The sequence below is a fragment of the Poecilia formosa genome, unplaced genomic scaffold (assembly GCF_000485575.1).
Source record: "Poecilia formosa unplaced genomic scaffold, Poecilia_formosa-5.1.2 Scaffold106, whole genome shotgun sequence".
NCBI classification, from domain to species: Eukaryota; Metazoa; Chordata; class Actinopteri; order Cyprinodontiformes; family Poeciliidae; genus Poecilia; species Poecilia formosa.
This window is the reverse complement of record NW_006800045.1, coordinates 734,739-762,400: the sequence shown is the minus strand read 5'-3', so window position 1 is coordinate 762,400 and position 27,662 is coordinate 734,739. Positions and strand designations below refer to the sequence as shown.

The 27,662-nt window shown below is 38.4% G+C and overlaps 2 protein-coding genes across 3 annotated transcripts; both read right to left on the bottom strand.

Moving 5' to 3' along the window:
* Positions 1–3,976: 3,976 nt before the first annotated feature.
* tomm34 (translocase of outer mitochondrial membrane 34) lies at positions 3,977–13,120 on the bottom strand. Of its 2 annotated transcripts, none has more exons than XM_016675141.1 (8): positions 12,841–13,120; positions 11,968–12,113; positions 11,544–11,643; positions 10,341–10,493; positions 9,860–10,032; positions 9,573–9,720; positions 7,058–7,184; positions 3,977–5,800 (listed from the first exon to the last, which is right to left on the bottom strand). In XM_016675141.1, the coding sequence occupies exons 2-8, from the start codon at positions 12,095–12,097 to the stop codon at positions 5,702–5,704; spliced, it is 930 nt and encodes a 309-aa protein (XP_016530627.1). In that variant the 5' UTR covers positions 12,098–12,113; positions 12,841–13,120; the 3' UTR covers positions 3,977–5,701. The 2 variants fall into 2 exon arrangements, with proteins under 2 accessions (XP_016530627.1, XP_007559755.1); XM_007559693.2 differs by having other exon boundaries at positions 11,968–12,118; positions 12,841–13,119.
* A 1,986-nt stretch (positions 13,121–15,106) lies between these two features.
* On the bottom strand, positions 15,107–27,279 carry LOC103143235 (protein-glutamine gamma-glutamyltransferase E-like). The gene is made up of 15 exons (XM_007559692.2): positions 27,163–27,279; positions 22,025–22,195; positions 21,115–21,369; positions 20,070–20,188; positions 19,627–19,755; positions 19,061–19,238; positions 18,313–18,448; positions 18,084–18,193; positions 17,841–17,956; positions 17,636–17,762; positions 16,998–17,173; positions 16,732–16,906; positions 16,472–16,635; positions 15,798–15,931; positions 15,107–15,599 (listed from the first exon to the last, which is right to left on the bottom strand). Exons 1-15 carry the CDS (start codon positions 27,194–27,196, stop codon positions 15,452–15,454), a joined length of 2,172 nt encoding a protein of 723 aa, XP_007559754.1. The 5' UTR covers positions 27,197–27,279; the 3' UTR covers positions 15,107–15,451.
* Between the last annotated feature and the right edge of the window lie 383 nt (positions 27,280–27,662).

Sequence of the window (27,662 nt, the reverse complement as noted above, 5' to 3'; positions counted from 1 at the left end):
GCCACGCCCTCCTGTTCGCCCGGGTTGCCTTCTGATCTGTTGGGGTCAAACGATCACAGAGCCTGTCTGTACATCTGAAACGAACGATTCAAAGGGATTTCCTCTCGGCCATGACCTCTAGAAGTGTTTTGATGCATTTGATCCATATCGCCCCGTGTTATGAGAACGGCTTGGTTCAGTGTTTGGGATGAACCACCTGCAGCCTCCAGACTCAAACTGCAGGGCAGTTCCGCCTTCAGAGGTTTGTTCAGGATTGGGAGTTTGCATCTTGTCCAAACCTTGACTTCACACTTTGATTGTTCCAGTCCCGACCTTTGACCACTCTGGAGTTGATCATTCACCAAGTCTTCGCTGCAGCTATTTGAGCTGTTCGATTGGATGATTTCAATTTTCTTCCACTTCTTCCTGGCTCTGGTTTCTGTTTCAAACCGTTTGAGATGATTTTAGCTCAGCGGTCTACCTTTTAATCACTGCTGCCCATTTTACTATGATTTTCAATGAAATTCACTAGAACCAGTTTTAGTCATCCCTGTTTTTTTTAACTCTATTGTTTTGTCAATGCATGATCAATTGATCTGCACATCTACCAGTAAAGTACTGATCTGCTCCAGTGGGTGCTGTTCTGTCCGGTTTATCTAAATGTTTGCATTCAGGGCCAAGAAGCTGCCGCGCCCAGCTCACTTGAGACCAGAAACGAGGCTTCGGGGCCAACTTCCGTATTCATTTCATGTGATATTATTTGATTTTGACCATTCCACTGGGGAGACGTAACTCGGAAAAGTGTTTCCAGACAGTTGATGTATCTTCAAAATGAATTGTTCTAGCACATTTACGCAGATCCTTGTGTGAGGACACGTTTCCGTCTGCGCTGGGTTTGAAAGCTCAGAACTCCAGGAGTCTTTTCTTTGTGCGTCTCGTTGTCTGAACATGCCTGCTGCTGCTTGCTGCGGCTCCCGTCAGCCGGAGCGGTGAGTCACGGTTCACGCTGTGGTCGCTCGCCGACTTTTACAGCGTGTGTATTCAGCGGGGAGGAGCTCAGAGGTGTGTAGCATCTGACTCACTGCTACATTAGTTTTACATGTCACATCGCAGGGTGGGGCAGGAGCTTCAAGTTCAGAGCTGCAGTCACTGGTGAGAACTCTGGTGTGCTCAACCTACGAATCTCACAGAATGTAGGAAAACCGAATGACTGCAAAAGCACTAAACCTTACCAAGAATCTTTCTAGTGGAAATATCTTGGTCACTTGAAATTAAATAAAACTTACAAGTAACTTTTCAGCAAGATCGAAAAGCTTCTAAGTAAATAATTCCTTAAAATTGGAAAAGTAGTTCTATTGGTGGATTATTTTACTTATAACATGGGAAACATGTCTAAGTAAAATAATCTGCCAATGTACCTCGGCCTTTTTCATCAATATTAAAGAATTATTGACTTAAAACAAGCTCCTATACCTTAAAGATTTCTTAAGTTTTGTCTTATTTCAAGTGTACTAAGATTTTTTCACTAGAAAGTAGAACAAAAATACTTTGATTTTCTGTGTTTGTAGTGAATTGTACATCCACGTTTGGTCTCCATGTTTTAGAGTACAGACTGACTGGTGTGTGTGTGTGTGTGTGTGTGTGTGTGTGTGTGTGTGTGTGTGTGTGTGTGTGTGCGCGTGCGTGCGTGCGTGCATACATGTGTTTGTTTGTAATACGTTGTGGGGACCAAAGCCTGGTCCCCACAAGGGGAAACGCTGTTTTTGGGTCGGGGTCAGATTTAGGACGAAGGTGTGAATTGAGTTTTGGTTAGGGTTAGGTATATAGTGGTTAGGGTTAAGATAAGAGTAAGGTTCAGGCTGTAGAAATGAATGAAAGTCAATGGAAAGTCCCCACAAAGATAGTCACGCAAGTGTGTGTGTGTGTGTGAGAGAGAGAGAAACCGTCTCCCCTCCTTTCTGTATGAACTGGATCTGCTTTGAGGAAATTCATGTCTGAGTTCTCTGCCAACGTAAACATTTACCTCAACATGTTGGTTACACTTTCGCTTTCAAGCTACTCGCCATTACAAGCTTTGAAGAAAACTTAAATATCCAGGTAAAAAACTGAAGAATTTTAACAACGAAAGGCCGTCCAGTCGTACCAGAACTAAATGAGATCAGTGAAAGCAGTGTGGTTGTCGAGCGGTGCCTCTTTGTCCTGCAACAGAACCCAACGGTTTCTGTTTCCTCTTTTAGCAGAGGAACCGTTCCAGACAAGCTGCTACGCACATGAACATCCAACCCAAACAGGCAGAAAAGACCTCGCTTGTAAAACACAGACTTGTTTACCACTAAACATTTGAGGTGTCCAGCTCTACAGGTGGATGATGTGACCTGTTTGCCCGACTCATCAGAATGATCTACCAGCAAGTAAAAGAAAAGGTTTGCTACAAACCTTTGACTCTGATTATCATTTTAAAAAATGATTCCTGGTTGACTGTTTCAGCTGCCAAGACAAAAGCTTTAGGACATCTGGGAGTGTCGCTTACTAATGGGCAGAATTGTTGCCACCAGTGCAGAGCTTGCTAAATGTTAGCAACAGATGTTTGTGAGTGCAGCTAACAAAAAGGACTCAGATCCGCCTCTGGAGCAAAGTCATTTTATAATGAATCCTGCTGATTGTTTTTGTCCAGAGAAGAAAAGGTTAGAGGTGCCAACAGTGTGGCAAAAAAAATCCACTTTAATCAGAAAGCTGACAACAGTTTGGTAGTGCAGCCAGAATTTAGTGATCTCCGGTGTGTTGCTGGTTCAGCAGAGTGGAGGTTGTCTTTGGGTCAGACATTTCTCCCACCACTTGTCTGCTGCTGCTGTTTCCGATTTAATGACGGTCTGTCTTCTGTCAGTTCACCACAAGCCAGCTTATCGCCATCTGTAAGCAAATGATTGTTTCTTCGGAGTCCTCTGACTTGATGAATTTGTTATACAAATGCAAGTAGTTCAAAGAAACATTAAAAACTTGGACCTGTAGTCAGGAAACCCACCAGAATGTAACCCAACTTAGATTTTAGAAAAAAAACACGTAGAGAAACGGAAGCAAAGTGATCAATGCCCAGCTCTGAAGGCTGGTGACCGCCAGTCAGGAAGAATGATCAACACTGTAGATATGGACATTCTGCTAAAGATGTGATAATACACAGACCCCACAAACCTAAACCGGGATTGATCCGCACACCTGAACCGCCATCTTGGTAGGCAAGCGCAACGTGAAGCAAAGATGAACAATAAATAGAAAACTGAGCACTTAAAAACTGTAATGTACTTATATTGTTTATAAATTAGATTGGAATGAGGCAAAGCTAGTTCTAAGCTTATGGCTTGTTTATTTTTAGCATAGCAACTGAATAGTTACAGCTGCCTACCAAGATGGCCGTCGGCTACAAAGTCCCTGTAAGTGTGACGTCACTTAAAAACTGCCTAAATTTGGCTTTTGAAACTGATAACCTCTAAGCTGGCAGTAAACATGCTTTTAATTAAGGCTGTTTCTAATTTTAAATGTCATGTTTTCACAAACTTTTAGAAAATCACTAACAGAAAAAGTGTTAAGATAAAAAGTGATAAGATATCCATCTGTGTGTAATTAATCCAAGTAATCTTTCACATTTTGATAAAGTTCCCAAAATAAATGAATTTATCAAATAATATTTTAATTTATTGAATGTGTGTGCATGCAAAACAGAAGAAAAAAAATATCTGCATGACTGGAAACACCTGCACATGACTATACAGATTTTTATCTGAAAGGTGTTGCATATTAGCAAGTTAAAGGTCATATTTTATCAATCTGTTCAAACCAGGTGAGAACAACCAAGTTTTTATTAGGAAGACAACGGTGAAATAGAAAATGCTGAGCCAAAGATGTGAAAACACAATTCACTCTGAAGGTTTGTTTACGATCAGAACAATCGGAGATCAATTTATGTTTCGCAAACTTTCTCTGGATAAAGCAAAAACATGAATTATCTTTTAAAATCCTTTTTATTTTGCATACACTAATCCAAAGCAGCAGATGAATGACAAAGGCAGGCACTTCAGGCAAGATGGATGGAAAGGAAAACATTTCTAATGTTCACATCGCAGTGAAAAAACAGGAAAACAAAATGGCGGGAAGAGAGTTTTTTATTAAAGGTCCCGATCCTTCAGAGGAGAAATGAAGCGATCTTACACAAGCAAACAAATGTGATGATATAGTTCAGAACAATGTTTGATCAAACATTACAAAAACTGCAATAAATGAGGAACTTCTTAAATGTTGAAAGATCAACATCCTCCCGTGATAAGCGGTCAAAAACCGGAGACCAAAAGTAAAGAAATAAAATAAAATAACCTCAGAGCAAAACATGAAAAAGATCATGAAGTTTCATCATCATCATCACAGCTAATCCGATTTATTTTATTCATATAGATCTGATACTCAGGAATCGCTTCTCCAGCCAAGCGGATTCATTTTCTTTCCCGTTTTCTCCTAAAACTTTATAGTTTAAAATCTGTATTTATCTTTGGGGTTCAGGGAAATCCTGTTTTCAGGGTTCATCTTTCAACCTGACAGCCTTCTGCAGCTCTGAGGTACTTTCTACAATATTTCAATCCTCAGCAGACGCTTCAGTCTGAGGGATTTTCCTTATTTTGAGGTCAATCAGTTTCATCAGGATTGTTTTTTATTCTGAAGCAGGTAAAGTCGACTTCATGTGCTAATTCAGGAATCCTCAGGGATGAACCGACAGATCGGCAGATTTTCTTAATCAGCCGATTCATGACGAATCAATCTGATCCACCGACATTTTACCTGAGGTCTGGAAATCAGCCGCTGTCGCCTTCAGCTTTGCTGACACCAGGTCACGTCTGCATGTTAACAGTCACTGCTGCAAACTTAGCAACTACGTTGATATATTTAGAAAAAAAAATTGATGTCGGCCAAAATCGGAATCTGCAAGTCAGAGTTTTAAAAAAAATCGGTGACCGTCTAGAAAAGTGAAGTCAGTGCACTCCCAATCACAGCGTCTGAGTTTGTTTCCTCCTGATGAATATTTACTGAAAAGTTACTCATAATGTAAGAGGCATAAACGCATAAAGTATGAGATCATGTGGCTTTTTTTCACTGCATTTCCTTTCAGGATCAGAGGAAACATTCAGACGGAGAAACGACTTCAGATCAGAGATTCCTGATCTGAAAAAATACAATTCCTGGAGACTTTATGTCCAATCTGCATTACTGTTGGCTCAGCTTTTATAATCATCATGAACATTTACATCTGGGTCCATAATTTCTGCTGACTCATCGTGTCTGATCCACCCACAGACAGACACAGTGAAACCCCCAGAGGAACCGGTTTCATGCCATTTGGTACCAGAACTGAGTGTTTGGAGTATTTTATTAACAGGTTTGGAAATAAACTGATTAAAAAGGAATGGAAAAACTTTTTGCTCATTAGCTGCCAAATAAAAAGATGTTTTGTCTCTGCGGTGGATTGTAGATGAATATTCGCTCATGGCTGAACTTTATGGTTATAGATGATAAACATACAGGCTGGAAACATGAGGGAATAACTGCAGCTGATATAAATAAACATAAATACTGAATCAGAGGGGCTGACTGTTAAAACTGAACAGCTGTAGATCGGTCGGGTCAAACTGGAGCGTTCTGACTCAGACGCCCGGATCCCGGCACCGGTCCAGATGCCGTCTCACTTCTTCTGCGCCTCCTGCAGCAGCTTCAGAGCGGCCGAGTTCTTTGGCTCCACCTTCAGGAGGACATTCAGGTCGTCCACACAGGCCTTCAGGTCCTGCAGGGACGAAAATGAAACGTTTCAGTGACAAACCGATCCAGACGCATCAACTCACAACTAAAAATCCAAATATAAACACATCAGGACGTCTCAGCTGGAAGAAATGTGTCTGAGCTGAAAGGCGTCTGGAGAATCTGTGGTAATAATTACAGCTTTTCAGGAAGAAAGATCAAGTTTTTCATAGATCAGAGTTAACAGAAGTAAAAACAGAAACAGGAAAATGTTTCCTCTTCATAACAGAGGAAGGTTGGGTTTTTCTTTCAGCCCCACATACAGACTGAGCTCATGCTGAGGCCGTCCTGCTTCCTGTTACCATTCCTACAGACCAACAGCAGATAAAGTCCAGTTTATCATCTTAAATCCTCAAGATAAGATTAATAAGCAGTGAAAGGTGGCAGCCCTGCTGCCTCCACATCTTCTGGTGTATGTGAGTGAAATGTTGCTATGAAAGCTGCTGTGTTTGTCTAAAACAATCAATCAAGTTTATTTGTGTAGCACATTTCAGCAACAAGGCGGTTCAACGTGCTTTACTTTAAGAACATGTATAACATACGTGTTGCTGTCGTTACACATCAGATTATTGATCAATGTTTCAATTATCATGTTTCTAAAGCAGCTCAAACCAGGTGGGTTTTAGTCTGGATTTAAAGGAACTCAGTGTTTCGGCTGTTTTGCAGTTTTCTGGAAGTTTGTTCCAGATTTGTGGAGCATAGAAGCTGAATGCTGCTTCTCCATGATTGGTTCTGGTTCTGGATGCAGATCAGAACCAGAACCAGAAGACCTGAGAGGTCTGAAGGCTGATCAAACAGCAGCAGCAGATCTTTAATCCGTTCAGTGATTTACAAACTACCAGCTGTAGTTTAAAGTCTCTCAGTGAAGGACTGTAGAACCGGGTGGTGTAGATCTGGGTGGTGTAGATCTGGGTGGTGTAGATCTTCCTGGTTTTGGTCAGCAGCGTTCTGGATCAGCTGCAGGATTGATATCTTTAGTCAGACCTGCTGCTGCAGTAATCAATGCAACTAAAGAGAGACGCCTGGATGAGTTTCTCTGGTCTGAGACTTTAGTCCTCTGGTCCTGAAATGTTCTGCAGGTGATGGAAGAACCACTGTGGAACCGGCTTTATGTGGCTCTGGAGGGTCAGGTCAGAGGTCAACCTGATCACTGGTTTCTAACTGTAATAACAGAGGCTGTGCGTTGGCTCTAGATCTATCACTCTAGATCATTCTTCTTTAGGGAAAAGGTTTGTGCTCTCACCTTGAGCTCCTTGTGAGCCTGCGCTCTCCGGTAGAGCGCCTTCACGTTGCCGCCGTCCATCCTGAGCGCCTCGCTGCAGTCCCTGACGGCGTCTCTGTACTGCTTCACCGACAGGTAGCACAGCGCCCTGAACACAACACAACTCATTAACGCATTTATTTAGACCAGGGGTGCCCAATACGTCGATCGCGGAAGGTTTTGAGTCGATCTCGGCAGATGACACTCTGAACGCCACCAGGACGCTGAGAGCAGCGCTTCCTCTTCTGACGGGCTGATCAAAAATATTCACTAAGATCCTAAACGTTTGTAGCTTCATTAAAAAAGAATAATTATAAAAAAAATCAACGAAACATGTTAAAATTAATAATTTCAGTAATTATTGTTTGAACAAGGTGTTGCGCAATTCAGTGCGTTTCGGTCCCATTAACAGAAAAAAAGAAAAAAAAGGCGACTCAGACCGACTGGGAGCAGAGCAGGAGTTTAAATGAGCTGCTCAACCACCGCTGTGTTCATGAGAGGCTTATTAATAATCGAGGAATAAATATAACGCCTGGAAACATGATATCGTAACGGACTGAATGTTGTGTTTTTAACATAATCTCTGCTCGCCAGGTGGGCGCAGGTGGTAACCACGGCAACGGGTGGCTTAAACTACAAAGAGACAGAAAGTAAAAAGGTGGAGTGGTTTAGAGTTGATCACCTGTTCAGGTTGTTTTATCTTTGCTGTGGCTCATCACAGCTGCTGTAGTTTCTGAACATTCAATAAACGACAAACTTTGACTAATTACCTCGTTCGTATGTGAGCATACGTCACAACAAACATCAAATAGGACAAATATATTTCATTAAGTTTTAACTAATTCTACAGCGATAATTATGTGAAATTAAATTAATTATATCCCAACTTCTAAAGATCTGTCTTTACCTTTTCTGGGCTCTTTGGTTAGTTTCTCATATTTCAGTCATCAGCCCAAAGTTCAGATCCACCATGACTGACCGACACCTGCTGGTTTGCAACCAGCTTCTGACTGAGAAACCAGTAACCTGCTCCCAGTGTCAGAATCTCACTGAGGAAGAAACTGCATCAGGTTTTCTGTCACTTTATTATTTCTGCTACAACTGATGCATATTCGCACATAAAATAAGTCAATAGAGTTTAATTTGTCATTTTTATGTCTTTGTGTCATGAGGTAGATCTCAGGCGGCTGGTGAGAGGAAAAGTAGATCTTGCTCTCAAAAAGTTTGGGCACCCTGATTTAGACATTTTAAGACTCTGAATGTTATGTCTATAATTTATAGTCACTGGTTAATCAAGGGTCACCAGGCCCGGCGGCACGGACGGGCATTGGGGTGCATTGCCCACCCACAGAGTCAGCCGTGCCCCTGGACTGGAAGCTGTTTGTTGTTTTTACCTCAGTGGCCAACTCTCTGTTATTCCTATATCAGTTTGATACAGTGGGAGCTTCTGCACTTCCAATGTTAGCACCTTCTGTCACTTTTATCAGCAGTTAAAACTGTTTAATCCGTTGTTAACATGTGGTAACCTGTTTGCCCGAGCCGCCTACACAGGCAGCAAACCAGCAAAACGCAAAGAACTTTTCACAGTTTTTCCCCCAAACTAACTGACTGTTGAGTAAAGCTGCTGGATGCAGGTGAAGTTAGCTAAAAGATGACTAGCTAACATCAATACAGCACCTTAAGCTTAACAAGTAGCCTGTAGGCTCCTGGTGCTTATGTTCAAAAGTGTGTAATACTTGTTACATTGAGTAACTTTTTTGGAAAAAAGTACTTATACGAGTAGTTTTACTGCACTGACTGTACCTTTTTCTTTACTTGAGTAATATTATTGTTGCTATGTATTCGTTTTGCCCCCCTGTTAAACTCGTCTGGAGACGGGGCTGAGTGTCACTCTTAGCGGTATTGTAAAACAGAAATCATAGAGCAACTTCATGGTTTAAAAATGAGGGAGCCACACAAGAAAAAAAAGTGTTTCGCTGGAAACTGTCAGATCTGGCAACCCTGCCGAACGGCGCCATGTTTGTTATCTGAGGTGAGAGACACGGAGCGGCTCTTATTGTGAAAATGTTCTCATCACGATGAGGATTTAGATTTATTGGTGTTTCAATAAATTCCCATTAATGATGTTTAAAGAAAAAAAAATCATGCTATTGGAAATGTTATCTTTGCTACTTTCTTCACTGTTTTATGAGAACATCAATAAATATGTGATTAAATGCAGCTGCTGTGATCAGTTTAGTGATATAAATCTCATTTAGTTACATAAGTGGCGTCCTGAGGAAGCCTGATTCAAATGGGAAGTACTTAGTAGATTTTTAATCATTTTTATCATCACCAAAACTGATCATTTCTGGTTTCAAACCTTCACTAAAATTGTTTCTGAGCAGACGGGGCTGAATTTGAGTAAAATTCTGTTTGCAGGCGTCTGGTGTTTGTTTTTAACACATCTGTCTTGTATTTTCTGGTTTATCTACATGTAAAGGTATCTTCAGCTCACCGGTTGGTGTAGGTTGTGATCTCGTTGGGGTTGAGTTTCAGGCTCTGGCTGTACTTCTCTATGGCCTTCTTATGCTCCCCTTTCTTCACCAGACTGTTGCCTTCTTCCTTCAGAGCCTGCGCTTTTTTCATATCTTTGTCACTTGGTGCTAGCAAGAAAAAAAAAGGATTTAAATATATAGCTCTTTGTTAGGTCCAATAAATTGGGGCAAAATTATCCCATTCCATCTCTTAAAGAACTGAGTGGTGACTTATTCTTTGTTGCTGTAGGAAGCTGTAAGTGCTCACCGGGTTTGTCTGTTTTCTTGATGCCGTTCTGCTGCGGCGCCGGGTTCGCCTTCGGGCCGCTGCCTGCAGCCTGCTGGGCGAGCTTTTCCCTCACCGACAGAGGAACGGTGGGGATGGGAGGAAGTTTCTCCCTCCACGACGGGCCGTCTGCCTCTGTTAGCGCTTTAGTCATTCTGAGAAAACAGGAGATGATTTTATTTACATGCAAAATAAACGACAACATGCTGCCCGCAGTGGCAGAGTGGGTGAAGATGTAAAGCTGCAGTGTGTAACTTTTATAAAAATTAAGTTTTTACATGTTTGTAAAACATAATTCATTTGTTTGAAGACATAAAACAAATGATGACAAATAAAACACCAGTTTCAAAGAAAGGATGTAAAACTGAGTGAGAAACTAAACCGCCACATTCTTCCTAAACTCGTCCTGAGAGGCAGAAGCTGGTTTATCTGTCGGGTGTTTGAAGGGAGCAGCGGTCCTGACCTGTTGGTGCCGTCATGAGCTGCTGCTATGTTGCAGTCGATCTGCAGGGCGGTTTTGTAGTCGATGTAAGCGTGTCTGTAGCGCTCCAAGGCTTCGTAGGCAGCAGCGCGTCGGAGCAGAGACTTCACGTTGAACGGGAACAACTGCAGAGACCTGAGGGAGGACGAGCAGACTGCAGCTGAACAACTCAAACGCTGCGTTTCCAACGGGCCGGAAATCCACATGAAACAGGAGGCGCAAGGTTTGGAAAAAAGAATAAGATGAAACAAAAAATCTGGTTTCTGCAGAACTGCGTAAATAAATGAGTTTTCATGAAAACTCATTTTAGTTGTGATTTGTTCTGATTTTGGATTTTTATTCATATTTTTTAGTTGAAGCATTGCTTTATGGAACAATTATTGTCTCTGTTTTCGATGCTGTGCAGTTGGAAGGAGTTCTGCTCTTTTCTTTCGGCCAGTGAAGATGCAGGAAACAGGAAACAATTTGTTTTTTTACAACCAGCAGCCATTATAACATTATTTTATTTGATATATATATAATATTTCTGGATGATAAATTGTCCCAGAAGTTATTTTGATAAACAGTAATATCTCAAAGATGAATAACCTTTAAATTGTAATGAACATTTAACCCTGTAACCCTGGAACTGGAAAACATTTAAATATCCTAAATAAATAAACAAAACAACAAACAAAATGAATTATGAAGTCTCTGTAAACAAAATTGTCCTTCATAAGAAGGGCTGGTTGAGACCAAAGCAGCAGACTGAACCATAAATCATCCAAACGGAAATTATTGAGCTCATTTTAATTTATCATGTGATTAATTGATTTATTGCTTATTGTGGCCAGCATAAAGAGAGCAGCTGATTAGCAGCTCAAAAGGCTGAACAAACATGAGACTGTCTTCAGTCAGAGGCTTCTTCAGTCAGCAACACTGACTGCTACTGGAGATCCTCCAAAGATACTTGGATTAAACGAGCTATGACTTAATTTTACTTTGGGATAAATGAAGTGAAATGAAATGTTAAAATTATAGTTAAATGGAAACTCTTCCTGGTCATAAATATAAGATATTTAAAAACAAATAAAAATAAAATATAAAACAAAAAACAAACATACAGATAAATGAAAAAGAGCTAGGAAAAAGGAGTAAACTGTTAAAAACTGAGATTAACTAGAAAATGACACATAAACTACTTACGTATCGCAGTCTTTGACACATTCTGAGCAGTTCCCGTCCTTCAGGTAGCTGGCGGCTCGGTTGGAGTACAGGATGGCCAAATCTTCAGGGTTCTTTTTATCTGTGCATAAACAACAACAGCAGATTAAAACTGAACATTTTCCCTGCAGGGTGCCAAGAAGAGAAGCAAATGTTCATTATTTGACATGTAAATGGGATGAATTCAACAAGAGTTGAGGCTTTTTTCCTCCAAAATGCTCTGAGTGTGTGTGTGTGTGTGTGTGTGTGTGTGTCTGTCTGTGTGTGAAAGAAAAAAAAGAAAAGAAATGTGGAATATCATCTGTGATATCGTTGGAGGTATTTAAAATACATAATGTTGTATCACTTTTTTCAGTATTGCTAAAAAAGCTGCCATGTTCACAGAAAATGGCGCATTAATACTCACTGGACTTCTCTAGTTCCTTGATGGCCTGGCTGTACAGGCTGGTGGCGTCTCCATACTGGCCCGTCTTGAAACATTCATTTCCTGCTTGCTTTAGTTCTGTCCAAGACTTGGGTTTCTGTTTCTGAGGCATTTCTAGACTTTAAAACTGTTCCTGGAAAAATAGAAAATCAAATTATTCAGAGAAAATCCTGCATAAATCTTTAAGTCAAGCTGCTCTTGTTATATTTCTTTATTGTACTTTTACTTTCAGTTCCAAGTAAGACGACTGTCTATTAGAGTAGAATGAATGTTACTGACATCTTGAAAAAGTAATTACAGAAATTAATGCGGCATGATTTCATTTAACCGTATAGTTTGACTATAATTATATGACTGGATTAATTTGATAACACTTATGTGTAAACTGAACCGTTTGTTATTACACTACATTTGTTGTGCACCATTCATATACAAGGTAATCAAAAGAAAGAAAAAAGAAATCAGCAAAAATAATTAATATTTATAGCACAATATTCCTTATATCAGTTATCATTAGACTGTAGATGTTGTGAAGTTACTGTACATATAATGTGAGGGCAGCTTAATTTAAATGAGGACTTAAAACGAGTAAATTCGCCACATAAAGTCATTATGATTATAGTGTATTCCTTCACAGTAAACTAACGTTAGCTAGTGATATAAACTAACCTATCAGTCTGGCTTTTTCAATCATACCGAAGCTAAATTAATTAATTGCTCCGAATAATGCAACTCAGTTTATAGAGGGTATTTTTTAATAAAGATTTTTGGGGGCATAGTGTTTTGAGGGGGGTATATTAAAGCTAACTACTTAGCCACTGCTAAGCTAGCTCTGTAAATGTTAGCACATCTTACCGGCTGGTTGATCTGACAGTGGGGATTCCTACTCTGCAGTTTGGTTTGAAAGCGACAACACTTGTTCCCAGTTAGCCCAGCTAACGCTAACATTACTCTGAGCTCTAATGTCGTCCTGCCGGATTACAGACACGAGGTTGTCCTCGGTCTGTGCGGAGCTTCTGGAAAGAAGATGCCGGTTGGATCTCGTAACTTCTCAGTTTGGTGGAGGGAGCACTGAGGGGGAGCTACTGCAGGCTAACGTATCGGTTTCACTTCGTTTTAACGGTGCGTTCAGGGACCCTTTCAAGCGTCGCAAATCTGAAATGTGTGTGAATAAGCGTTGCCTTGTGCCCTCTAGGGGCCGATCGCTGTTTTGAAGTTCCACTTTTTTCCCTTATAGATATTTACATAATTAAAACTATAATTCATAAATTTAATAACTAATTTAAATGTTTCAGTAATGAATTAAATTTAAATGATTAAGATTTATTGTCATACGTAACTGTTTCAATTGTTTTTTTAAATTTAATTTTATTAATTCACAGTTCCTTTACTATGAGCCACAATAAAATATTTTTAAAATACACCCAAACTCAAAATGGATTACCTGCATAGCAACTCAACTGTAGACCAATCGCCTTGGTTGTAGTAGTTAGTCCCCCCAAATTGAGAATTTTACATTTGACTGAAAATATAACATAAAAATAATGGATAATGAATCATTTCTAAGTTGTAGTTATTTAATTGTGTAAATTATAAATTATTTCAACATTTCAATTATCAATATAAGTATGTTTGTGTTTTTAGTTTTATTTGTAATTAGATATTTAGCAATTTATGTATTGCTAACTGAATTTCATTATGTCTACATCCTGAAAAACCCCTCCATGCTGTTTTTTTAATTAATTTATTCAATTATTATGAGTAGTAGTCGTAGCAGCATCAGCAGCAATAGTATTTGTTATTAATCAAAAGCACATGGACAGATAAAATCTCCGGAACCATTTTATTTAAAAAAGCAAAAATAAAACATCCATAGTGACTGATTTATAATCAAGGGTTTGGATCTTACAGCTGCAAATAGTAAAACTTTTAACTGGGTTTTAAATGGCTTCGGTGAATTATTTTTACTATGAAATTGGCACATTTTATTCTGATTTCACAAATCAAAGGAAAAACATACAAAACGTTTAAACTCAATTGAGAACTGAAATACTTTTTTTACAAACAAAGGTACATCATTCTCTAATTTTTTCTTCTTTTTTTTAATACCATCACAAGTTCACACGTTTAATTTAATGTGTCCCATTTTGTGGACAGCCGTGAACGCATCATCAGACGGAGCGCAGCAGTTGGTCGGTTTCTATTTCAGGGAAACGCCGTTTCTGGCTCTGGGAAGCAAATCATGTTCAATGAGAAACTGACTTAAAAATGGATGTTGCTTCTGTTGAAAAGCTTAACTTTAATAATAAGAAACTAGTAAAAACTTTAACTCTTCTCCAAAAATGTAACTTCATCTCATAAGCAGATCCCTCTGTTTGCTTTTTGTTTGTTTGTTTGTTTGTTTTGGGTTTTGTTTTTTTCTTTTTGCTGTAATATATCCTTCTTCATATGTATTTAAATATATCTTTGACACTTTTTGTTATGAAAACTATAACTGAAAAGGTACACAAAGTTTTATTTTACCAATGTATATTTCTTTAACTTTTGGCTCTCTAGACTTTAACATCAACACCCTGAATGTCTGTAATTATTCTTTATTATTTGTTTTTATTATTGTAATATTCTAATATTTGTCATCAACGTCCATATGTATGTTCATGTTATTTGTTTGAAATAAAATTATATAAAAAAAATCATGTTCAATGAGCAGGTCTCACGTTATTTGAGTATTAACTTGAAAATTAGAAATAATAATTTAAAAATAATTTTTTAATTTAATTTTGTTCTCTCAGATGTCTGCAATACTGTTATTTAGGCATACTGGCTTAAAAATACTCTAATTTTGTCTTGTCACAATCAAAATGTTAGGCATTTCTAAGGCATTTACTGAGGGTAACTATTAACTTATTGGAATGAATAAAAAAGTAAAGAAAAAAGAGAAATAAATAGTGTGAAAAATTAAATCCCAAGTGACAGAACAGGATGAAAAAATCATAGCAGACTCCAACTTAATGTGATTATTAAAGCTATTATGTCACAAAATTACACATCCTAACTAGACTCTAGGTTTATGTTATTTAATTAGACAAAAAGTTGCACAATTAAGTAATTGCAAAGAGAAGACATTTCATGTTTTGTAAATTTATTAATCAGGAATACATATTATAAAGAGAAATTCCTGAAACACAAAGCACACAGAAGTATGAAACTGCAGGAGAAAGTTTCTTTAGTTCTTGGAAAGCAGAAGGACAGTTTGTGATATTTCTTATATATCCTTTCATTAACACTCAAAGTAAAATCAAAACATCCTTAAATAAATTAATTCTAGATTAGCAAGAAATTGTGCAATGCTTTAATAAACATATAATATCCCAGATTATGCAAAACCGTGAAACCTAAAATACATGACACATCTTCTGTCTTGATTTCAATCATCTTGTCGTAAAGGGGAGACAATGTGAGAAAGTCAAGGTTTAATGTTGACGATGCAGCTGGACTTGATGTCTTTGAAGGAATTGCAGCTGAAGTTGACCAGCAGACTCCGCTCTCCGGTTTTGTAGGGAACGAGGACGACTGCAACACGGAACCTGCAGTTTGGCCGCAGATTTGGAAGTCTGCAAGCAGCACAAAAGCAATTTCAAAAATAGTTTGAAGAAATATTAGCTAATCAACACTTGCTTTTACTGTTTCCCTCTCAGACTTTATTGCAGTGTAGAAAACCTTCAGTTCAGCAGATTATATTTAACTACAGTTTAAATGCCTAAAAACCATCATTTCTGCAATAATTTTGTAGTTCCGTCATGCATACTCACTTGGTTATTTCTTGCCCGATCATGAGTCCACTTCCAGACAGACTCATAGAGCAATCCCTCAAGGTGTCATCGATAGGATTCATGAAAACCACTTCAGCAGTCAGCTCCTGGTTCACCTTGCTTCCCCCAGTCACCTGCATCACAAACAGCCTTAATCAGCTGAAAAAACTAACTCTAAAATAATTTAATGTACTTTTTTAACCTAAAAAATAAATTAATAACTCAATAAGAAAAAAAAAATGCAAAAAAATATATTTTCCTCAAACTTAGCAGTCCTGGTGAAAAGACAAAAAGTACAAATATGCTTGAACCAGATCTGATCCAGTTTCATGTTGTGCAAAATAAAAGAAAGCCACTACGCAGTTTCACACTGTAAAAAATAAAAACAGCGTATCTCCAGCGGTTTGCTAATTGCTGCTGGCTAGTCTGAAGGAGCTCTCAGCCTCATCTTGAAGGCGGGGCTAGGTCCAACCAGGCGTTTATGACTGCTGAATGGTTGCCATGGAGATCAAAGGATTTCTCAAACATGCATAAAAGAATCAAGGCGACGCCCCAGGTTTGATTTGATCAGGGAAAAACATTAAAACATGATGGAAAGCTACATGATACTGCCCCTTTAATAGGTGGGGAAGAGGTGACTTTTAAAAAGTTACATTGGTAGTTTCTGTACTTACAGTGATGGAGACTGGGGGGTTGATGAGCACAACTCTGTTTGTTGCCAAGTACACGTTGTCCTCATTCTGTAGGTCAGTGATGATCGCTGATATGCTCATGGTCCGGCTTTGTATCATGTACTTATGGTAGACTGAGTATGGGACCTTAATAGGGACAATCAGATCTAAAACAAACCAAAAAAACAAGCAAATTTGAGTTCATGGTTGTCAGATTTCAATTTTAGATCCAAGTTTTCAAAGAAAAAAGAAAAGTGAACGACCTTTCTTCGGCAGCAGCTTCTGCTCTGTGACCTCGGTCTGGATGTTCCCCGCTGGCTGGCCCGTGTACTTCATGGCCTGGATGCTGATGTTGACAGAAAACGTTCTGGTGGTGCTGGTGTCACTGCTCAGAATCATCTTCAGGTTCACATCCTTCCCATTCTCAGGCTTGGAGACCTTCATTGGGAATCAGAGGAAAGTGAAAGTTCACTCTCTTCTTCATAGCAGTAGACCAGGAAAGACGTCCAGCACTCTGGACGAAGGCTACCTCTTCAAATCGGATGCGCAGTTGTGGTTGAGAAGGATCAGGTGGAGGTACGATGCTCGTCTCCGACCCTGAACCCAAAACCCCCGTACCAGAACCACCAGCATCCCGCCTCATCGTTGATCCATTTGCGATTTTGTCGAGAGCATATGCAAAGACCTTTCTTTCCTCCACAGATCCTGTATCGGGTCAGTCAAAGAAGCTGCGTGAATAAACAAGTTTCATCACAGCATTTTAACGCATTAACAGTTTCATGTCAGTTGATTTGAGTCTGTAAATATCAGGTTTCCTCCAGTGTTGTTTGATTTATTTATTTTTTTTTCATACATCAGTAACACGGTGTATGAAAAAATACACCGTATTTACACCAGTAACACGGTAATACACAGTGTTACTGGTAATTATCTGTTCAAAATGATAATGGCGTTTGATTGTACATACATAACCTACAGAAAGATTTCCCTTTATTTAAGTTTTGTTGTTGATGTTTTATTTACAAAATTTTCTATCAACTTTATTTCTTTTTTTTTTTTTTTACAAAAAGCTCTTGTAGCTAATCAGAGCTACAAGAGCACTCTGCGCTCTGTGTTTTCAGTTTGAAACCACAGAGCGCCCCCTGCTGTCCATGCAGGTGAGCCCACCTTCTCTGTGCTTGTAGGTGTTGGTGAGGTCCGTCCTCTGGTATGAGCCAACCGCCTTGGTGGAGATGTTCTGTCCAACTGTCACCGTGTCAGAAAAGATTTTCATCCTGGATCCATCACTTCTCACCTGGCAAGGCCATCAAAAACCCATCATAAGCAATCAAGCTTTTCTTTATTAATGCTTCAGAGTTTACTCTATACTGACCAGCCAGTAAACGGAGTCAGCGTTGACCTCGGCGAAGACAAACGGGACGTCGTATTTAAGATCGACCTCTCCGTTCCGGATGGCGGTCACTGAGGCCGGGCCACAGCAGAACAGACCTGCAGACACACATGCAACAGATTATCAAGTTATTTTATTCAAACGTTCACCCGACTGGTTTAAGATGAGTACAAACAACAAGTTGATGAGAATTAATAAAAGATGCAGAGGGACGGCTTTCCGTACCTTCACTCCTTTCCTGTGGTGTTGGATCCACAACCTGCCAGCCATCATATTTCCCGTCTGTTGCCAGGTCTGGTCGTCTCATCCACCCCTCAACCCAGACGTGGAAGTTCCTTAAGAAGAGAGCACAATATTCAGACTCTCAACAAACCTGCTAAAATAAAAACCAACAGACATTGAGAGGTTTTCAGACTCTGTGCATCTTTAGAGCAGTAAATACAGAGCCTCTCACCAGATGCTGTCTCTGGACTCCCTCTCCATCGCTCCGTTATAATCAAAGTAGCTGTCGATGGTCAGATTCTTGTTGGTGTCGTGAGCCGACTGGAAGTTGCTGACGACACGGCAGGGAATCCCCAGCAGCCGCATCACTGAAACCACGCATGAAAAATTCAGGAAAATGTTTTTTTTCTCCACCTGGTTCGTCTTGATGCCTGTGACTTTATTTTTGATTATTAAAGCTGCAGTATGTAACTTTAATAATAAATATGTTCTTTTACACATTTGTTGAAATTGTCACCATGTTGTGACTTTAAAGTATGAGACAGATAATCTGAGAAAAAATAGCTCCTCTACCTTCTCTCAGTGCTAAATAGAAACAACCAATCAGATCCAGGAGGCGGGTCTTAGTGCTGTCAATCACAATCCCTTCATTTTTCTTTACTATGCTGCAGCTAGCGTAGCCTGTAGCATGGTGGTGGATAAACAGTCTTTCTGTAATGGCGAATTTTTTATACGCCATTAGCACATTTAGCAGCAAGTACACAAGGTTGACTGACAGCTCTAAGCCCCTCCTCCTGGCTCTGATTGGTTGTTTTTGTGCATTTCTTCAGGAGATGAGAAGGTGATCCATCTTTTCACAGATTATCTGTCTCATAACAAACCGTGACAATATGTAAAAACCATATTGTTTAAAATACTTATATGCTGCAGGTTTAACTGAATATTTTCAGTGAACGTAGAAGCTGACAGTCAGACTTTACCAGAACACATGACGCCGGCAAACACCCAGCACTGCCCGTATCTGACGGAGCGGTAGTAGGAGTTGTACCACTGCTTCAGGATGGCGTAGCTGCCGCTCCAGTAGGTGGGCGGGACCCCGCCGCTGAAGTTGTTTCCCCAGTTTCCCATCACAACGCCGCCTTCATCAGAGCTGTTGATCTGAAGGAAAGTTAATCACACTTTCACTTCAGCAATATACTCGAATCCAAAGTTATACGTTTCTGCTCCGAATGTAAGAAAAGGCTGTCATGGTTAACTGAAACTAACAAAATAACGAAATATGAAATTCAGGAAACATTTTTGTTAACTGAAATAAATGAAGACAGTAATTAATCGGAAAAACTATAAATAACTGGGACTATAATGTGTGTTTATAAAACTAACTAAAGCATGCTGAGATATAAAATCCTTCATTTTTGTGTTATTAATCTATTTATTATTCTTTCAAACTTATCTGAAATTATTTTTTCTAAACACACAAGCAGTTTACGTCAGCTGTCGGCAAATTACGGCACTCTAAACTGAGAGCCAGGGGTTTGTGGCCTACCATGGCGCTGACCACCCGGCTGACGTAGATGGGGCTGGAGCGAGCAGAAACGTCATCAGCTGGATTAAGCCAGTGTTTGACGTTGAGGTCGAGCATCTTCATGCAGATCTTCACCATGCCCTCCTCAAACTGCACAGAAAGACAGAAATGGTAGATTACTGCTCTTAATCTGCTGTTATTCCACAGCTGTGAGATAAAATCTAAACACCAGGTGTCAATAAAACTAATATTCAAACATCCAAACACACTTTGTCCTTAACTTTAATAAGGTGAACTAAAGTTTTCTGAAAACTGAGAATTTGCTCCTGAAAACTTAACACCAATAATCAAATAAACATTCTCTTTTTTAAATTAGACATCATGGCAGTTTAGTCTCATCTTGAAGGAGTTCAGTAAAAACACATTAAGTTTTTAATGTTTATGAGTTTGGTTTGTGTTTGTACCTGCCCAAAGTCCCAGAACATTGGAGAGATGTAATCTCCGCCTCCTCTGTAGATGATTCCCTGTTCATTCAGCACATACTCCCGCCTCTCCTCCTCCTTGGGCAGAAACACCCAGTCATCTGAAGAGGAAGCCAAATAATACAGAAACTGGTCAATCAGCTAAAAACAACACAGAAAAACTTTTGATGGGAGATATATCAGCTTTTAGAGGGGTTAAATAGAGCATTTATGAGTAGTAAGCAACTCAATTTGGAAAATCAGGGAGAAATTCTTATGGAGGATATTTAGATCCACATTGAAATTGGGTTGTTTTATATCTGGACCAGGTCTGAATATTTAAAAGATAATAATTTACTGTCCAGACATAAATGCAGATATTTTATTGGATATTTTCCTATAAAATGGTCTGCATTGAGTAAACATGTCTACATTCATAGCTCTGGAAAACGTAAAAAGTAAAATCAGAGAACTGATCATTTGTAGTGGTCTCATCTATCTATCTATCTATCTATCTATCTATCTATCTATCTATCTATCTATAGATAGATATCTATCTATGTAGATAGACAGACAGACAGACAGACAGACAGACAGACAGACAGATAGATAGATAGATAGATAGATAGATAGATAGATAGATAGATAGATAGATAGATAGATAGATAGATAGATATGTCACTCTTAGGTTGGGAAAATGCAATAAATGTTTTTATGTTTTCTACAAAATAAAAAGTTTTTGGTTATGATGATGAAATATGCCATTTATTAAGTACAAACTAATTTAAAAAGCAATTATTAGGTCAAAATGGTTTCTTTTGTCTATTGAGACACGTTCAATACTTAATTTAAAGCAAAATAAAATCAAATTTTTTAATAATTGTTTATCTTATCAGGTGAGTGTGTGTTAAATGGGCCAAGTGGTCTGAAAAAGTTTGAGAAACACTGAACTAGAGTTAATTTAGAAACTTCTGAAAAGCTCATTACATCCCCTCACAGTCAAAAACAAACAGAAAGAAATGAAAAGACAAATAACCCACAAACTCACCAGAACTCCACGGGTTGAAGAGGACAGAGAAGTTTGCCAAAACCTTTTCCTTGTCCTTGAGGCTGGCAGACAGCGTGTATTCGCCGATGGGCGTGTCAGCTGGCGGTGAAACGATCAGAACCAGGACTCCGGTTTCAGGAGAAGAGCCCCGTTGAAGCTCTGCCTTCCACACCGCCTTGGCTGAAGCTGAATGCAGTGACCGGCCCGGGACGCCGAAGCGAGACTTCGTCCCCAGATCCTCCGATGGATCATTTCCTGCAAACAGACACAACTGAAGGAGTAAGGCAACAATCCTCTGGATACAAGTATCAGTTCAGTTTTTTACAAAAAATATATGAAACTTTATAAAATAGAGATTAATTTATAGGCCCCATGCAAATAAAAATTGCTACTAAAGGCGCAGGATGTAACTTTAATGAAAAAAATATGTTTATTATTTATTTGTTAAACTGCCTCCATGCTGTGACAGTTTGCTATGATGGGAAAGATAATGAAGTACACATTCCTGCAACATTAAAAAGCAATAGAAAGTTTTATATCTTTGGCATTCTCTCACATTTTGTCACAAACTTCAACATGTTTCATTGAAATTTTTTTTAGATAAACTAATATGGATAAATGAAAACACAAAGGCACTAACAGGCTTTTTATATATAAAACTAAAAGGTTTAACTGATGTTTGGATGGAACTGGAAGACATTTTAAATATCAAAAATAGATCAACAAAACAACAAATAAAATGAATTATGAAATCTCTTTAAACAAAACATCCAGTTTTTGGTAGAAAGAGAATAAAGGTAAATCATGCAAATGGGAATTATTGAGCTTCTTTTAATCTATCATGTGATTAATTGATTTATCACTTATTGCAACAGGCCTAGATAAAAACAATTAATTTAAAGGCACCAACCTGTCACCACAGTCATTATGAGCTGATCAAAGCCCAGGTTGAAAGGTTGAGTCAGTTTGAGGGTGAGTTTGAAGGCTTGGCCTCGTCTGACGATCAGCTCCTTCACGGAGATCTCACTGGTGTGATGCTCATAGTTGTTGGTGTCAGTGTGGAGGTCCACTAATCTAAAAACTACAAAAACAGGACAGGACAAACAAAAAATAAATAAGAATCATAACATTAATGAGAAAGAAACTAGATTTGAACATTCAGAGCAACATAGAGACAGTTACAAAGTTGGCCTTCTATCACCTGAAGAACATTTAATGTCTCAGCAAGACATAAAGAAACTCATCCAGGTGTTTCTCTTCAGCCACATTCTGATTAAAACCAGGAAGATAGAGCACATCACCTGTTCTACATCACTCAGTTCTACAGTCCTTCACTGAGAGAACAGACTTTAAAATACTGCTGGTAGTTTATAAATCACTGATGAGCTTAAAGATCTGCTGCTGCTGGATCAACCTTCCAGACCTCTTGGGTTCTGGTTCTGCTCTGCATCCAGAACTAAACCCAAACCTGGAGGAGGAGCATTCAGCAGTGTATTAATCAAAAATAATTGTTTTATAATACTTTGTGATTGTTTTGAACTTGCTTATATGGTTTAGTTTGTTTTACTTTTGTCGCAATGGGTTCCAGATTTCCCTCTTACATATAAGATCTGGATTTTTGTGAAGTTTCACCTGGTCAAATAAAGAAAAGACAGAAAGAAAACTTTCTATGCACCACAAATTTGGATCAAATTTCCAGAAAACTGCAAAACGGCTGAAATACTGAGTTCCTTTAAATCTACACCACACGTGTCAAACTCAAGGAAAAGCAAATTTGGCCCACCATAGCTTTTCATGTGCCCCTCAAGACTCTAAATTACATCAGCAAGTTCTTCCAGTTTGTCACAAATCTGCAAAATGCACACAAAATCAACAAATCTGTAAATTTTTTCTGATTTTACTGCACATTTTCTCAAAACTGGTCAAAAACATTGGGGTTAAGCGACTGCTGAATCAGCCTTACTTGATGTCAAGTTATACTCTGTAATCGATACAGCGAGAAATAAAAAATCTCATTTAACATCATACATGAGCACAAATATTGAATTCCTTACAAATATTTCAAAATTGGCGCCACAAAATGTATAATTTTGATTGCAAAACTTCAGTAAAGCAATCACAAAATCCTGGAGGAACAGCTACTTATTGATGTTTTAATAGTTTAATTGGTTTTATTAATGTATTCTGGCCCTATAAGATGATTCAGATTATTTTTAAAGCGTTATAATTTATGTTGTTCATGCTATTGAGTAATAAACGAGGTCAGAGTCCTTCTCGCGGCTCTGAGCCAGATTGTTCTGAAAACCAATCCTGCCTGTTCAGGTCAGTTGGATGCAGACGGGGCGTGGTGAGTGTTGAACTCTGTTACTAACTATCTGTCAAAAGTCTGCTGACATACATTGACAGCAGAAACTGGGTGTGTTGGTTGCTTAATTTACTCATCCCAGCCTGTGTGTGAACGGGGCATGCCAAAACAGGAGAGTACAATGAAACACACCCTTTCCTTAACCTCTGCAGCAACACCCTCAAGAGTTGTGCAAACACTGCAGAAATCCACAAACCTCATGCAAAGAAAGCTGGATAAAGAACTGTAAGTAAATAAATCCAACCACAAAAACTGATTGAGCAACATCTGAACATGGATTTTGCCCCAGAAAAGAACAACGAAGAGAAAGTTTGGGTTAAATGAATCAATAATTACCTGTCAATTATTGTGTGACTATGAATGAGTGTGTAATGAAAGTGAGCTACAGGTAAGCTTATCAAATTATTGTATTAAGGTTGTGATTCCAGTCCTTCTAATTCATTTACTGTTTCTGGCTTTTTAAAAAAAGAGCAACACCTACACAGGTAACCGATTCTCCGGAGAACTAAATGTTTTTATTTAGTTAGAAAATCCTGGCTAAAAACATCCAAAATCTGTTGCAGCTGCTGGATGTTGTGAAGCAGATTCCCTCATTAAACGCAGGTAAGAATCTCTTCAGAAGCATAAACCTCCAGGCGTGTGTTAACATGAAGCTCAAAGGAAATGTCAACAGCCACAAGCCGAGAAAAGAAACAGCATCTCTCTAATTACCTGGCACTGATTATTTTACAAGCAGTTTTAATAATGACAAGTTCACTCTGTGGTCAAGTTGTGTAAGAAAAAAAAAAATTCTTTTTTCAAGTCAACAGCAGGACAGGTATGAAAATATTTTAAAAAATTTCTCCAAAATCTGCCCATCTAAGCTGTCTGCCAGAACCTTTGGGGAAATATTCTCTTCTCCAGAACAACCTGGATTAGAAATGTTGGACCTTAACAGTAAAATGTTTGGAGAAAATTAAACACAACTCACCAAACCATCAGGCGTTTTCTTATTTATCTGTAGGTTTGGGCTTGTATTTGTCCTGGTGTCATGTTTGTTTCTTTGGGTTATTTTCTATTTGTTTAAATTAGATTTCTGCTTCAGTTAGTCTTATTTAATTCTCATCCCTGGCCTCATTTGGTTTTCTTTTCACTTGTGTTGAACAGGGTCTGTTATCTTCCAGATCACATGTTTCAAACCTAAGGCCCGGGGGCCAACCACGGCCCACCATAGCTTTCTGTGTGGCCCACAAGGCTCCAGATGCTAAGTCATATCAAGCCATTTTCTGTTATTCTGTGATTGTGTAAATTTACGTAAAATCAACAGATTCCCACATTTTTACCCGCTAATGTATAACCGTAAGTTTATTGTACATTTTAACTCCTGCCTTATGGCAGTATTTTGTACTTTTACGACACTGATGCCTGAGCCTTACTTGATGTCAAGTTAATGTAATACATAAATGTAAATATTGTAAAATTCCTTAAAAATATTTATAAATTAGCGCCACAAAAGTAGTGATTTTATATGCAAAAAAAAAATAAAAGAAAATCACTAAGTCAGTTGTGACATCCTGGAGGGATTGAATAATGTGAGAAGATGTTTAATTTTATGAAGTGCTTACAAAAAGCAGAGACAGATATTTATTAGTATTTTAACAGTTTGTTAATGGGTTTTATCAATACTTTAGAACATTCCTGATATTGATTTGGCCCAAAATGAAGATGAGTTTGAAACGGCTCTTCTGGACGTCTGGTTTTATTTCTCGTTTGCATTTATTCCTGTAGTCCATCCTGTTAACTCAGCTCATGTTTTTCACCTGGTGCCTGATTAGTTTCCGCCTCACCTATCTCACATTGCATTCAAGTTCAATGCTTTTGTCTGGTGCAGGATTTGTGTGTTTTTACATCTGTAGTTTGGTGAACTCATGTTCATGTCAAGTTTAAATAAATCTTCATGATGCCACATCGCCGTTCACATTTTCCTCGACCTTCACCAAACCAGACACTGAACACGGCAGTAGATTCACTGTTTGAACTGCTCAATAACTCTGGATAAAGTTATTTTTCTTTAATTGTAAATAAACACAGCTGAGAGATAGAGTAATGAAAATATTTATCCGTTTATAGATTAATAAAATTAGAGGCAGCTCCAGGTTATTTCATTAGCAGGTGAATCACTTGCTGGATTAATGTTTCATAATCTGTTTTTGTATTCTACAAATCAACACGGTATCAAACTCAAATTACAACATAAAAATGTTTTTTTGTTGGTTTTTTTTTGTAGAAGCCACTACGTTGCTGTTTTATGTTGACATAGTTGCCTGGAAAGTTTAATGTTACACTTCCAAGGTGTGTTCTGTTGTTCTTGGCGGCCGTACATGAGAGGCAGAAACACCTGTCTGCCTGAAAGCTTCTCTACATTCATCTGTAAAGCTCAAGCAATTAAAGACACACATTCAGAGTTACTCAAGTGGAAAATGAACAAATAAATAACAATTGTTCACAGTCAGACTCATCTCAGTCTGATACGCGCCCTGCTGAGCTGTAAACCTCTGCAGCTCAGAAATCATAATCATCTTCTCCGCTGCTCGGTCTGCTCTGCCATACTTCTGTTCTCATTCATTGATTTAGATGTTTTATAGCTTCTTCTACTTATAATTATCTATAATTTTAAAATGTAGTGCTTTTTTAGTTCAAGGATCCACATGGAATCCAGTGATTTAATGTAAAATCTGAAATATTTTGGATTTTTTTTTTAAAGATGAAGTCTGTTTTTCTGCTAAGTTGCCCTGGGGGAAGTTTGTTTTTATTTATATTAATAAAGAAAGCTGGATGGATTTTGTAAACTTGGCTTATTATTATCATCAAAAAATTTTAAATAGCTAAATATCACAAAAAAGCAAAAATTGAGTTTTCTCATGAGCCAAAATCAATTTACAGAATATATAAGCAACAAAATAGAAGGTGTAGAAAAAAAACAAGGATGGGAAATTGCATAGTCAGCTTTATTAAATCACCTATTTTGATGTAAAAAAAAAAATAAAAAATATGCAAAAACATTTTTTTTTCTTTATAATTTCGCTAAGTTGAATTTCAGGAAGGGAATGGAGATAAATGTTGTTTATTATGTCTCCATAGGCTTGGATAGAATCGCACAAACTCTTTGAAAAGAAAAAAAGCTATTTTAAAAAGTGTAAAAAGTTCTGATTTATTCACCAGACTTGTCTTAGCAGCTGGGATATAACAAGGAGAGGATTTTGGTGTAGAAAAAGGAGGGAAAAGGAAAATATGGTATTCTTGTAAATGTTGCCATGCAACCAAGTCCGACATACTACAAAGTGACCAAACTAAGCTTTAAGAAACCGAAATGGTCTTTTAATGCTGTGAGGCCTCCCACATTAAAGCCTGAAGTCATAAAGCTCTTGAAGTGTCTTAATAACAGCCATTTTTCTTTTAAATCTTGATCCATTCAGTCAGGGCGCAGCTGCTCTTTATATTTTTAAGGATTATGTCCACCTGAGACAAGTTTAAGCATGTTCAATATTTATTGTGCTTTTCAAAAACAGCTTTGTACAGTGGAACTGCAACCAAAATGTCTCCAGAGTTTTAAAATCTCCAGTGAAAAGATTTACATGCCTTAAACTTAACTACATAGTTTTAGTCTGTGTTCCAAAACAAATAGTGGAGTTTTCATACTGCACCTGAGCTGTAGTCAGTAGGCCAGTTGAGACTCATGGCTGCTCCTGTTGTGTTTGTCCTCCTGAGATGATGAGCTGAAAGCGGTCTGGTTGGCACCAAGCGTGTTCTGCCTGATAACTCTGCAGACGTTGCTTTTAAAGTCCTTGTCACGCCCAGCCACATGCCATTTCTTTGAGAAATAGATGGTGCAACCCAGTCATGCATTCCATGGAAATTATCCCTTTTTTCCAAATATAACAACTGCATTAAAGATTTGCTGCTACCCTAAGTTACCAAATATAATTTTTCTGGTCAACAACACGATTTTGCCCTTCACATGACTCTGACTGGTGTTGACACATTAAGCAATAACAGCAAATATTAAACAATGAGCTCTAAAGATTTATTACAGCGTTTGTTTTTTGTTTTTTTGTTTGCTGGGTAAAATTGGTTTCTTGGTTCTCGCAGTCGGTCGGATAAAATCCTCAACTAGATGACAGCCAGGAAAACAAAGGATGCAAAT

What these genes read in the sequence shown, in the direction of transcription:
- tomm34 (XM_016675141.1), bottom strand. Translation starts at nt 12,097, where the DNA reads ATGCCTCAGAAACAGAAACCCAAGTCTTGGACAGAACTAAAGCAAGCA. An exon ending in ATCACAACCTACACCAACCG is followed by an intron (nt 7,185 to 9,572) that starts GTGAGCTGAAGA and finishes TGTTGTGTTCAG; the next exon opens with GGCGCTGTGCTACCTGTCGG. An exon ending in AGGCTCACAAGGAGCTCAAG is followed by an intron (nt 5,801 to 7,057) that starts GTGAGAGCACAA and finishes TCGTCCCTGCAG; the next exon opens with GACCTGAAGGCCTGTGTGGA.
- LOC103143235 (XM_007559692.2), bottom strand. Translation starts at nt 27,196, where the DNA reads ATGAGTCTCAACTGGCCTACTGACTACAGCTCAG. An exon ending in CACCTACAAGCACAGAGAAG is followed by an intron (nt 17,174 to 17,635) that starts GTGGGCTCACCT and finishes GACCCGATACAG; the next exon opens with GATCTGTGGAGGAAAGAAAG. An exon ending in ACCCCCCAGTCTCCATCACT is followed by an intron (nt 15,932 to 16,471) that starts GTAAGTACAGAA and finishes TTTGTGATGCAG; the next exon opens with GTGACTGGGGGAAGCAAGGT.